Below are 14,103 nucleotides of genomic sequence, written 5' to 3'. Positions count from 1 at the left end.
GCAGATCATCAACGCCATCCTCCTCCCCATGCAACAGATGGGATAACGTACAGAAAAAAAGAGGTTCAAAACAGAAGCAACAAAGATTACATAATATTCCTGTAGAGAGATATGGACAAACCAAAGGTGGAGCTGCAAAGATCAAAACAACACAAAATAACATTTACAGTGCTATCATTTACAAAAATAACGTCAACCTTGGAGAAGGCAGTTAACCGGACAGGGGTGGGAACCAGCCCGGCATGTATGCTACGTTCACACCGGCCTTGGAAACACGCGTTTGGGTGACCACTTTCAATGAAAAGTCTATGTAAATGCGCATAAATGCGAGCTTTCTGTTTTAAATGTTCAAAACCCCCACGTTGATGTGTAACTACACACGTTTCTACAAAGGTTTTTTGGGCTCTACGTGCAAAAAGCATATTCATTGAACGCGTGTTGAGAGTTAAACCAGTTGAACTTTGACCAATCAGGGACTCGGATTTAGTAGTGACGTATGAATGGCGTCCCTTCTAATTCCCAGAAGTGCCAACTCTTTGAAAATTAATCACGAAGGAGAAGTTGATAATTACAGTTTGTGCCTGTTTGGAATTATATAACACCTAGTCTTTCATATATCAGAATGGAGCTGTGAAAGAAAAAGCCTAGAGCAAGATTCATGAGAATTGCAACGCTTCGACATTTCACATCAAGTCTGTTTTAGCTGTACATGCGCTAGTATCTGGTAGCGACTGACCGTTGTTAACACTACAATAAGCATGTTAAGGAATGCGCATCTTGCACGTTTTTAATGCGAGTCGCATGCCCGGTGTGAAAGTAGCATGAGGATGAGGCTCTAGTCATAACATCACCAGTTTTGTACAGACATGTATTTTTACTGTTCTGTTCCAAGAAATGATCATGTACAATTTATCCTAATAGACACACAAAACAAACCAACCTCTCCTAAAATAAGTGCATTTTTAGAAGCATACAGCAGCAATCTTTACTAATTTAAATCTTGTTTGGTAAAAAAAAATAATCAAAGCAAAAAGACAGCATTGATCAGATAAGAGTTTTGATAAACTGCCGTGACGAAGAACCAAGTGTAGTGGATTACTTCCGGGTTAGCTGCAAGACTGGCAAACAGTAAAGCCCTTACCTGGTTCCTACCGAAATCTCATGCAAGGAACGTTTTCAAGCTATATCTTCCCGAAAATGACATCAGTCGAGACCCTTGCGGGTCTGAGCAGAGGTGATTCGTCCTAAATTAATGGATGCTATCACAGTGAAAGCTTCGATGGGTCTGGTTCTGATAGCTGTGCTATTGGATTTTCATACTCTCAATTTTTGTTGGGATGAAAAGAGACTTTGGTCATTTCAGAAGGAAGTGTAATTGTTTTTTTGGTCGTTTTTTTTTTTTTTTTTAATTTTTTAGTGAGCAATGCTACGTATCCTCTACATGAATGGGTGACCGAGGCACCTTTGGCCCAGTGGGGACTGGGATTTTGTTTTTTGCATGCCGGGAGTCAAGGTCCAAACAGGCACGTGATAGGCCGAGATGATCAGTACTGGACTCTGCATGCTGAGTTCGGAGACAAATTCTCTCATAACAAGAACAATAATATTTAGTCGTTTAAAAAGGTATGGTTTAAATAGACATTTTCCCTAAGATTTATACAGTGATAATGATACACGAGAAGCCGTCTCTTGTATTACTGCTGCAAAAAGAGAACCTCATCCATGCTTTAGTTTGCTGAACCAAGCAGGGACGCAGCCAGTATAAATATCACAACCTGGTTTACAGCTATATTTGTTTGAGCAGTAGTGCCATATAAAGACCGCCAGCGCTGCAGAGGCAGACCGTCTGGGTCGAAGCTGTAAGCCCCGCCTGCAGTCCAACAATGTCAGTTGAGTGATAGACAGAGGCCTACAAGGCCTAGAAATATTCCTAGAGCCCACGCTCTGAAATAAAGATAAAGAAAAATAGATTTCAGCTTTTCTTTTTTACCAGAGAAAAGCGGAATGAACCGCCGGTGGAACATAGTGATATGTATACACCATTCATCACAGCCCCTCTTCCACCCACACGCACACCTGTCTATGAATGTGTTTGTGTGTGTGAGGAGCTTCTTGCTTTGATTGCAGTGGCGGTAATTAGCACTTAATCAACTATGATTGCAGGAGCTATCTGTCAGCCTCCAATGTGTTTTTTATGTGCTGCAAAAAACGCAACAGCTCGCATTTGCCTCACAAACTTTATGGTTTTTGTGTGTGTGTGACTTTTGTTGGAAAGTGTGTGCAATGTTGTAGGCAAAAGAATGGATTTTGGATTGTTTAAGGTGTATTCTTGCTCCTGATGCCTCAGTTATGTTCTTTTAGAAAACCAAACAACTCTCTTGGAAAATGTGGTTTCATCTATGTTCTTTGACAAAGAGAAAGGTGTGTTTATAGATAGAAAGAGGAGAAGAAGACAACATATTTGTAAAAAATATAAGACAACAATCCAAATATTTGATTTATCTATATCGTCTCTATCCCAGAACATAGCTGGTGAACTGCTGTATAGAAAATATATTTGAAGGTACACCGACTCTGCTGCAACAGGGCATTATAGAGAAAGGAAGGTTTTATTTGTCTTTATTTTTCTTTTTTTTTTCTTTTATCAAGCGGTACCACAAGCATGATAAGGATTTTTCACAGTTTCAGAGTAACCTAAAGGCATTCCAAGATCAGAGCTCCTCTTTCCTCCCATGCTGGAAATGTTCAGAATCCATTTCCGTCGACCGTTGGAGAAAAAGATGGAGGAGGAGGAGGAGGAGCAAGAGAATAGAGGAAGGGAGGTTTGCTCAGATGTGATCCACAGTAGAAACAGAGTCTGGAGTTTAGTCTTGTCTAGAAAAAAAGCCCTGTCTCCATCCCTTTTCCCCCCTTTTCCATGTGCACATAAGTCACCGATCAGGCGTGGCTATGTCGGGGGTTTGTCCGGCTTGTTGACAGGTTTGCCTCCGTTCATCATTGCAGGCTCACTTGTGCTTTTACTGGGAGCTACCGCCGCCTTGGGCACCGTTTCTCCAACATCATGCAATGATGGCTCCCTGTACATAGCGACTGAAGGAGCAGACAAAGAAGAAGAAAAAGGCAGAGAAAGGAAAAACCTGTTATCAAACATCTACAACAGCCATTCTCAACTATTCCCTCTATATTGTCCTGAAACATTTATTTTTCCAACATCTCTCAAGAGCTAAAGGGACACTGTTTTGGGTCTTTAAAACATAACCTCTGTCTTCTACTGTAAATCCTGATCTCATGGAGCACAGGTACATCGCTGCACATGAAATATCTACATTTGACACAAATTTCTACATGTTTGCTGATTCACCGCTTTTTTTTAAAAAAATAATTTTTTTTAAAGATGTAAAACTTTTTTAAAATTTCTAAAGAACACTTGCTGCTCTGCAGAAACTACGTTCTAGAAATCAACAGTTTATTTTCCTAAATTTTGACTAAAAACAGCATAACTGTGATAAAAAACCACTGGGAATGCTTTGAAAATACTTTAAAAGATGATCAGAGTGGGACTTTGAAAAAGTCAGGATTTTCTCTCAAAGAACACGCAAAAAAGAATAATGTATTCAGGACCTTTATTATTCCCTACTTTTACAGTTGATTCATCAGCCACTGCACGGCTGTAATGCCGTCTTGATGGGACACTTCACTGAGGTTTCACGTCTAAAGTGATGGCAGGTAATCAAGCTGACAAGAGTGATGGTGGCATCTGCAGAGCAATCAACCCTCCTGCATACATTTGAGCCTCCATGGCTGCTTCAGCAGCAGAAAAGCAGTGAATCAGCGAACATATGTAGAAATATATGTCAAGTGTAGATGTTTCAGCTGCAGGGATGTACCTGTGCTGCATGAGATTAGAATTTACTGTAGAGTACAGATGTCTTCTGATGTTTTAAAGACCCAATCCAATGAAAATCGTGTTTTTGGTGTTTTTAACATGTTCGAGTGGCCTTTTGTTGTGGCCAGTCTAAGGCACACCTGTGCAATAATCGTGCTGTTTTATCAGCATCTTGATATGGCACACCTGCGAGGTGGGATAGATTGTCTTGGCAAAGGAGAAGTGCTCACTATCACAGATTTAGACAGATTTGTGAACAATATTTCAGAGAACTGGTTATTTTGTGTATGTGGAAAATGTTTCACATCTTTGAGTTCATACCATAAAAAGTGGGAGCAATAACAAAAGTGTTGCGTTTATATTTTTGGTCAGTGTAGATACGGTAATGTCTTTACTTCCCTCATCTGAGCTGGAATCTGGCTCAAAACTGTACAGCTGGATAGCTTTCATATTGCTAGCCGTTTTTGTTTCACTACTAGGTTGGGGTTGCGAGGGGCTGTGAGCTAGTGGGAGAGTGTAAACAAAGGGATGATGGGATATCAGGAGAGGCTTATTTCCGAGCCAGAACTTAGTGGGCAGTTTCTGATAAATTCCTGCCACTCTGCAGAAATTATGTTCAGCGAACAACATGTTTTTCGATTTAACCAAAAAAATGGCATAATCCTAATTAAAAGACCACTGGCAATGCTTTTAAAATTGACCAAAAGATGATTGTCGTGGGTTTTTAAGGACAATGAAGGCACTAATGTTCAATTTTAGCTTTAGGGCTTTAACTAAAGACACCAAAACTAATTTTATGTTTTTTGCTGCAAAAAAGATAACGACGATGACATACCTTCTAATGGCTTAGGCAGGAAGTGGGCAGCTGGTTTTGTTTTTTTGACTCGGTTCCCCTTCATGGCTTGGCCCTCTTTGTTAAGCCCTAGAAACCACGCTCTCCCCGACTCCTGTTGTCTGTACAACATGGACGAGTAGATCACGTAGTAGTTCTCAAACACGGACTCTTTAAATTTGCATTCTGCTGTAAAGAGTTCCTGAAAAAACACACAGAGGAGACAATTAAAATCCATCCATCCAAAATGCTGCACATGAGGTCATGACTTGGCTTTTGAAGATCATCCACAATAAGTCACAATTATGTTTTTTTTCTTTTTATAGTGTTAGAAGGAAACAGATGTTCATTATTTATGGGATGGTGGGTAAACCCTCACATTTGGGTGATGTAACAGTAAACATTTATTCCCCTGTCTTTCAGAAGATTGCCACAGATTGACTCTAGTTCCTATAGCTTCAGTGAACTCATTCTCTCGTTGATCGTATTCATTAAATGTAGTAATTGTTTCACCAACTAATTCTTTAGTCACATGTTGTGGGTTGTAGGGTTGTCCAGGGATGTAGAGAGTTGCAGGGAGGGCTGCATCTCAAGGTGAGCAAAGGTGTGTCTTGCAGTTCCCTTGTGGCTCAAGCTGCCACCTTAAGGGACATCACGAAAATGTGTAGTGTGGGTGCATTGTAAAGTATTTGTAATGCTACGTTCACACCAGGCTCAGAAACATGCGTTCAAGCAGCTTTCAATGAAACGTCTAGGTAAAGGCGCATATTTGCGTCTCTCAGGCTTACACGTTCAAAACTCTTGTGTTCATGTGTGGCTAGTTTTTGAGCCCATTTTTGGGTTCTACCTATATTGAGTCTCAGTAGGCTTGTTGAAAATGAAAACAGTTGAACTTTGACCAATCAGGGACTAAGATTTGTTAGTGATGTATAGTGTCTTTTTTAAAACACAGAATTGCCAACTGTTTGAAAATGAGATATTAATAATTGCGGTTTGTGCCCAGCCGGAATACTATGACACCAAGTCTTTCAGAAATCGGAATAGAGCTGTGTAAGAAAAAGCCTCAAGCAAGATTCATGAAATTTACCCCATTTTAACACTTTGCACCAAGCCTCTTCCTACCGTGAGTGCATGTCCTAGTATCGGGTAGTGACAGTCCAGTGTGAACACCATATCCTAAAACTGTGTTCAAAAATTTCAGTTTAGCGTGTTCTTGAACGCGCATCACTTACTGACTGGCGGCGCGTGCACACGCAGCGGCTCCTCTCTCCCCTGTCTTCGATGTGTTTTTGGGTTTTACCTTTTTGGGTTTCAACTGGGTTTAATTGTTTTCAACCGATTGTACACATACCCCCGCAAGGTTCTGCTCGCCATCGGTGGAACCACTGTTTCGGACAATTTTCTGAGAAATGTACCAGTTAAACTACACGACTGCTATCTGCTCTGGACAGAATGGAGGCGCCACAGGCGGTGCATGAGGAAGCAAAAGAGGGGGAAGCGCGGAGGCATCCGTGCTAGGCTAGCGGCTAGTCCTCACCGGCCAGCTATCCCTACAATCACGCTGGCCAACGTACAATCTCTGGACAATAGACTGGACTTTATCTGCCTGCTCCGCACACCGTCCAAGACTGCGAGTGAGTGCTGTGTCTTTGTCTCCCCCCTCCCCCACCTGGGCGCCTCAGAACACACCACTGTCATGCTAATGCCAGCATATAACCCAAAGGTGAAAGCCATCAGACCAGCTAAAAAGGTGGTTCGGGAGGGGCCTGAGGGATCTACTGTGGCTCTACAGGACTGGTTTTTCCACCACTTACTCGAGTATTTTCAAACAAGCAGCCACCTATAATGACATCACTGATCTCCAGGAGTACACAGAGACTGTCACATCCTACATGAGAAAGTGCATGGACGATGTCACAGTCACCAAAACCATCACCCTCCGAGCCAACCAAAAGCCATGGCTGACAGAAGACGTCCACAGACTCTGGAGGGAATGGAACGCAGCCTTGAGAGCTGGGAATGAAGCTGGTCTAAGATCAGCCAGGGCCAACCTGTAACGTGGCATCAGGGTGGCCAAGCGGGAGCACTCCAGGAGGATGACTGACCGCTTCAGAAACAGCAGTGACACAAGGAACCTGTGGCGAGGCATTCAGACCATCACGGATTACAAGCCCGCCCCAAAGGTCTGCGACGAATCAGCCCCTCTGCTGGACCAGCTAAACACCTTCTTTGCCCGCTTTGAGGCAGACAACAGCACCCCAGCACAGAAGACTCATCCCCCTCCCAGTGACCTGGTGCTGACGCTATCATGCGACAGCGTGAGGCGCTCATTGGGAAGAATAAAGCCACAGAGAGCCCCAGGACCTGACAACATTCCTTGCTGTGTCCTGAGGAACTGTGCTGACGAGCTCACAGATGTCATCACCGACATCTTCAACCTCTCACTGAGCCAGGCTGTTGTCCCTTCATGCTTCAAAGCCACCACCATCATCCCGGTCCCAAAGAAGTCTTCTCCCTCCTGCTACAATGACTACCACCCGATCGCTCTCACCCCCATTCTCATGAAGTGCTTTGAGCGGCTGGTCATGCAGCACATCAAGTCTACCCCCCCCCCCCCCCCCCATTCTGGACCCCTACCAGTTTGCATATCGGTCTAACCAATCGACCGATGATGCCATCTCCACAGCCCTCCATTCAGCCCTCACTCACCTGGAAACAAAAGACTCTCATGTCAGAATGCTGTTCATTGACTTCAGCTCCTTCAAGACCGTCATCCCACAGCAGCTCATCCACAAGCTAGACCAACTTGGACTCAACACCTCCCTTTGTAACTGGCTGCTGGACTTTCTGAGAGGGAGACCACAGGCAGTTTGTGTCGCCAACAACACTTCCAGCACCATCAGCATGAACACAGGGGTCCCCCAAGGATGTGCTGACTTACGACTGCACCCCAACATCACGCTCCAACCTCTTCATCAAGTTTGTGGATGACACAACAGTGGTGGGTCTCATCAACAACAACGATGAGACCACCTACAGAAGTGAGGTGAACAGGCTGGCTTTGTGGTGCAAAGCCAACAATCTCCACCTGAATGTGGAGAAGACAAAGGAGATGGATGTGGACTTCAGGAGAACTCACACCCAGCACGCTCCACTGATCGTCAATGGTGCTGCTGTGGAAAGGGTGAGCTGCACCAAGTTCCTGGGGGTGCACATCTCCGACGACCTCTCTTGGAACCACAACACTGCATCACTGGCCAAGAAATCCCAACAACGCCTGTACTTCCTCCGCAAACTGAAGAGGGCCAGAGCTCCTCCCCCCAACAGCAGACCTTCTACAGGGGCGCCATCGAGAGCATCATGTCCAGCTGCATAACCGTATGGTACGGAGCCTGCACCGCGTCCTGCTGCTGAAAGACTGCAACTTACTGGCCTCTCGGACATTTATCACTCCCGCCTCACCCGCAAAGCCATCAAGATTGCAGTGGACCCCTCCCAGCCATCTCAGAGACACTTAGACCTGCTGCCATCAGGGAGGAGACTACAAAATCTCCAGGCCAGAACCAGCAGACTCAAGGACAGTTTCCTCCACCAGGCAATAAGGAAACTCAACTCCCTCCCTGCCCTCCCCCCTCTGCCCCCTCCACTCCGTGCTACAAACTCACATTGAAAACTTTCACACCTGTTCAGAACATCATCTTCACCAAAGACTGCCATCAGAGACTCATCTACTTACTGTTCTTAGCACTGTTGTCATTTTTTACTTCCACTTTAACCATCTCATTGCTCTTTTGCACTGTTTAGATTACTCTTATTCTTCTTATTATTACTGTCATTTTATTTATTATTTTATAAGCTGCTTGAACTGTGGGGCGAGAGGAAAGCAATTTCATCTGTGCTGTATGAATGGAGCATATTTGATAATAAAGCTGACTTTGACTTTGACTTGATATAGCACAAGGATAATGTATGTTACACACACTTATGACGATTGGGTGATGCTGTAGTATGGTGGTGCCTTTATGCAATACTCTAATCAATACTACGGTGCGTCTATTGGCTCCTTACTGACCGCACACAAATGCTGCAAGTGGGCTTCATATCCGTAATTGTATGATAAACATGACCTCATTAAGAACATGAATATATAGAATTCAATAGGTAATAGCTACACTAAAGTGCTCAGGTTTCTGAGGGTTGAATTAAAGAAAACCTTGTATGACATGCATGTGTCTTACCTACTTTGTATGTTGGTAAAGTATTCGCTACAACATGTCGCTCGCAGCATGCCTAATGAAAAAAGGTGCATGAACATTTCCGCTCTACGGTCTACAATCTTGATACTTCCTGATGGTCACCTGTGCGCCCCAAACAGGTTTGCCCATTTTCCGTCTGCAGAGAGCCCATATCCACCCATAAGGGCAGTTATGACTAAGGCATAAGCAAAACAATCTCTGCAGGAATTGATGTCTATTTCCGACGATCAACAAAAAACTCTGTGCTGCGACAACAAGCACTCCCTAAAATCCCTGCCTGAACTTTGTTTGAACAATTGCAGAACTTATCAAGTTGTTCAATTCAACCTAGTCTAGTGATGATGTATGAACACCACCACTCTTCATCTCTCCGGTGTCACCGATTCCTCTTCAAGCAGAAGGAGAATAAAAAAGCATGCCCACACTGCCTGCCCTGCAAGGCTAAAAATAAAGGCATTCATTCAGGTATATTAATCAAAGCGCGCTCATCACAATGGAGAGCTTTGACACATCTACAGGGAGTATTTCACAGTGAGTCGCTTCAAAAAAAGAAAGCTCTGAGACTGTATGTTCAGATCCTGATTTACCTTGTGCTGCTCTGCTTTTTAAATGTCGTCCCTAAAAAGACTCAGGAATCCAATAAATGGCTACGATTTTAGTCTGTTGACATTAATCAGTAATGGCTAAAGTTATTTTTTCTATAGTCAACCGTGATCAAAACATGTGAGATTAGCCAATTTATGTACAATAAAATGTACATTTCTGGAATATTATTGCTTCTTCAAATTTGCATTTTAAAGAAAAAAGACCAAAAACTGAGGAGGCCCCTCCCTTTGAAACAGTCTATCCTGATTCATTGACATCATATTATGAAAAAGCATCAACTGTTGACTGTCAGTGATTTTGCAAAAATGCTTTTAATTGGAAGCAAAAAACAAAAAGTCCATATATGGTGATCAACAAAACCAATTCTTTAGCAGTAGGGTGGTCGAACTCTGATTGGAAGATTGCAGGTTGGGTTCCTGCCTTACTCGCCCATATGTTGAAGTGTCCTTTGTCGAGACACTGAACTCCACCTTGCCTCTGGTGGAAGGTTGGCACCAGTGTTTGGTAGTGGAGCCACCATCAGTGTGGGAATGTGTGAATAGGACTGTGAATTTGAAGAGTTTTGGCTAGAAAAGCGCTATACAAATACACACCATTTACCATTGGTCTGTTGTTTTCTACATAATTTTGGAAAAGATTGAAGTTTTAAGGTGCATTTTAGCAAGTTGGTTTTACAAAATATTCCAAAAATACTTTGTCTAACTAAAGATTAAATCCAAAAAGTTAATTCCGTTTGAAGAATTATTAAGTACTTTTAAGTGGGTTTTTTTAAAATTTTGCAATAATTTTTGCATCTTGATATAAGGATAAAATATACTCAATATATAATTTTTAAGCAAATTTTTTACTTTTAAGAATGGAAAAATGTGTTTTTTACGTGTTACTAACAGGATTGGGAGTAAGCATATTCACAGTAACCTTTGTTTTAGCTCTATCAGTGTGTTTTTTTCATGTGTTGCAAACAACGTTGGGAGTAAAAGGTATTGTTAATGTGCTCACAAAGCTAACGCTTCTGTAGCGTGTTACAAACAAGTTCTAGAGTTAATGTGAACACAGTTAATAAAGTCGGACTAACAGGCTTATTTCTGACTTTTGTCTTTTTAAATGCACCTTAAATTTGACAAAATTTTGACAATACACTATCCATTGACGGTGTGCTTTATAATGCAAAATACTGTAAGAAATATAAAGCTGTCCGTAAAATACCATTTATTTTATTTTGGCCACAACAAACAAAGAGCAGGAAAGAAGGTGACCTCTGTGAAAGAAGAACACGTAGTCTCTTGATAGGTTAAATGAAAAAAATATAACAAATGAAGAGAAGGAAGGATATTCACCGTTCTGTTGATAGCTGTGTTTAGAAATTGTTAAATGACCCTAGAGTAGAAAATTCTGGATAATACATATCTGTTGGCCAGCAGATTTAGAAAATCGTTTTCTGCAGGAGCTCTTTTAGGAATCACTGGGGTAGACCCACCAAAATGTAACCGAATCACTCAGAGTAGTCTTCTGTGACCTTGATCCAGGCTGTGTTCTTCTTCTTTGTTAGAGCTGATTTTGTCCTGTCATCAGTTGTATGGGGAATTTCAAACCCCTTTTGAGAAACAATGTTCTGCCATAGGAGGAGGGAACCCTTTCAGCTTGTTATCAGTTCTCAGCTCAGAGACTTGAACTGGGAACTAATGCAGGAGGGTCTGGTCTGTTGGAGGGTATGGAACAGAAACCTAAACACCCAAATGCATTTTCTAATTGTAAAGTCAGCCTCCATCACAGAAAACATCTTTGCAGAGAAATATATTTTATTTTTTAGTAAGACGTTTTAACAGTGCTAAAGCCAAGACGCCTACAAGAGAAATTCTCTCCAAAAGCAGCTTCAACTGTTTTCTTCAGCACTACAGCTATATGTCATAGCTACCGCCCTAGGCAACACGAATTCAAGTGGCCACTTTCAATAAAAATTCATATAAACACACATATATGCGTTCAAAACTTTCGCCTTCATGCATAGCTACGCAACTAATCAGGGACTTGGATTTGGTAGTGATGTATGGGTAGTGTTCCCTTTTAATTCACAGAAGTGCCTACCGATTGAAATAAATTATGGAGGAAAAATTAATAATTGAACTTTGGGTCCCGCTGGAATTCTATGACACCAAGTCTTTCATATATCGCAAATAGAGCTGTGACAGAAAGACTTCAGCAAGATTTGTACCTCTTCAACATTTCTAACAAAGCCTCTTCTAATTTTAGGTAGCGGACATGCACTTCTTCTTTGATTTCTTCTTAAAAATGGAAGAAGCAGCCCCTCCCTGCTTGTCCAGTGTGAACACCATGGGATATAGTCACGTTCAATAACCCAAGTTTAGCGATTTCTTGTATTAGGTGTATCCATAACTTAGGACATTAATAAAATGCTTTCTTTTTAAGGACGTGTTTTTTTCACAAACTTATAACATGTTATTTTACATTTTTAAAATTGTTTTGACTCTAGATTCTGAAAAATGTTGAATTTTATCGTTAGAAGAAGCCCTGTGTTCTGTTTTCAACAGTTTGCCAATATTTATTAGCAAAATATCATTAAGGTTGATGGTGTGTAAAATAAAAGAAAAAGAAGTCAAAAATGCTTAAACATTTTTAAATAAACACACTAAACACTTTTATTCTTTTTTAAAATCTTTTGTAACAGTGTTGGTCAGGTTTAAGTATTAAAGCCATGATCGTTCTATAAATAATTTGGTGAATTGTTCCTGTCAGAGCTTATCCTTCAGAGAAGAAGCAAACAGACAACTGGGATGACAGTAACAACCCTAAGGATTACCCGTCTGTTTTTTCAGATTCCTCTGCGTCCTTGCTGGATGACTAGCTTCTGAGTGGAAGACACTTGGATGATGCACAACAGAGAGTTTGCTGAGGTCAGTCAAAGCAGTTGGTGTAAGCGAGTAGGAGTATTCATGAGTTGTGGATCAGAAACCTACTTTCTGACCCTGGTTTGACTGATCATTGTCTAAAAAAACAAGACATTTATCAATTTTGTGGGATGTCAGCTTCTGAAAAGAAAGTAAAAGAATAAACTGACTGGCTCTACACACAAAATACCCTGCCATTGAACGCGTGTTGAATTTTAAATTACCGTAGATCAAACTTTGACCAATCAAGTGCTTGGATTCGGAATTGATGTAAGGATGGCGTCCCCTTTAAATTCACAGAAGTGCCAACCATTTGAAAATTGACCGGAAAGGAGAAATTAATAGTTGCGGTTTGTGCCTGGTTGGAATAATATGACATATAACAAGTCTTATATATAGCAGAACAGGGCTTGCCTGGAGCAAGATCCACCAGATTTTGATATTTTACTCTTCCAACTGTAGATTTGCGGTAGTATCAGGTAGCAGTAGTCTAGTGTGAACACCGTATGCTAAACAGGCGTCCAAGAATGAACTGAGGCTACGGTCACAAATACAACTGCCACCGCGCAATGGGAAGGCATCCGCAGAATATTGAAGATTTCTTGACCACGCCAATGATTTTCCAAAAATCGGACGGGCACCAGTCAGTCAGGGGGTGATCACGCTTTTACGACAAGAGTAGGGCAGTGGCAGCCAGATTGTTGGCTGGCATCAGCTCAGATTGGACAATCTGTAAATTTGTAAAAAATGGTCCATTCTGCGTGTCACTTTTTCTTGAAACCTCCCCGGAAATGGTAAAAACACGACTGCCGCCTCCCGATTACAAATATCACTGCGCGGCCACCTGCCAAATTTGCTGAAAAACTTGCATTTAGGTCGCTGTGGCACTTTTGGCTATATGACCGTAGCATAAAGTCGTGTCACATGACCGGTGTGAACATAACATGCGGGTAAAAACACCCAAAGGTCTTGTCACTCTTGCTTTTTTGTTTGTTCGGTGAAGGCTCACTAAATACCTTATGAACAATTATTGCGCCCAAGATTGCCATGACCACAAAGATTTATCTAAACCCATGATACAGACACATTTCTGAACGAGTGAAATGACATGACAAAAAAAAAAATGTTCCCAGAGATTTTTGCACACTTGCTTCGAGCTAAAGTGTGTGAGGTGAACCAAACCCCCCTGTTCCTTAAGAATGATCAAACATGAAAATCCCTAAGATGAAGCGAATAAAAGGCAAAACAGTTTTACCTTCACGGTTCCATGACTTGTCTCTAAAACAATTAGGTAATTTGCTTTTTTTCTTATGAGGTGAGCCACACACCAGGTTGGCTGGCTGCTGTAATAACACACATCAATTCTGTGACAGTAGCAATGATTACTTAGATAACAGCCTGCAGGAGAAGTAATCAAGCGAGCTGGGGCCGAGGCGGTAATTGTGGCTAATCAAACGCCTTTGCATAAGCATTGGTTTTTGTTTACAAAGCTTCTGCAGGTGGAGGTGGTTTGTTTGTCAAATGAGATGGTCAGCTTTGGTTGCAGCGTCAGGAGACAACAGCAGCTGTGGTTAGAGGCCATGTTTTTGATTGTGTTTTTAATTGTGGGAGCAAGAC

The 14,103-nt window shown here is 41.9% G+C and overlaps 1 protein-coding gene across 3 annotated transcripts in view; it reads right to left on the bottom strand.

Annotated features, from left to right (window-relative positions):
* Positions 1–1,362: 1,362 nt before the first annotated feature.
* The window catches only part of fgf14 (fibroblast growth factor 14), a 121,838-nt gene continuing 109,097 nt past the window's right edge, over positions 1,363–14,103 (bottom strand). For all 3 annotated transcript variants that reach the window (XM_011489299.3, XM_011489300.3, XM_004081443.4), the window contains exons 4-5: positions 4,722–4,920; positions 1,363–3,090 (exon numbers count right to left, since the gene is read on the bottom strand). In XM_011489299.3, the coding sequence (XP_011487601.1) occupies positions 2,948–3,090; positions 4,722–4,920 (342 nt within the window). In that variant the 3' untranslated portion in view covers positions 1,363–2,947. The remainder of the gene's footprint in view (positions 3,091–4,721; positions 4,921–14,103) is intronic.

The sequence above is a fragment of the Oryzias latipes genome, chromosome 21 (assembly GCF_002234675.1).
Source record: "Oryzias latipes chromosome 21, ASM223467v1".
NCBI classification, from domain to species: Eukaryota; Metazoa; Chordata; class Actinopteri; order Beloniformes; family Adrianichthyidae; genus Oryzias; species Oryzias latipes.
Note: the sequence above shows the minus strand (reverse complement) of the source record. Positions and strands in the feature narration are given on the sequence as shown.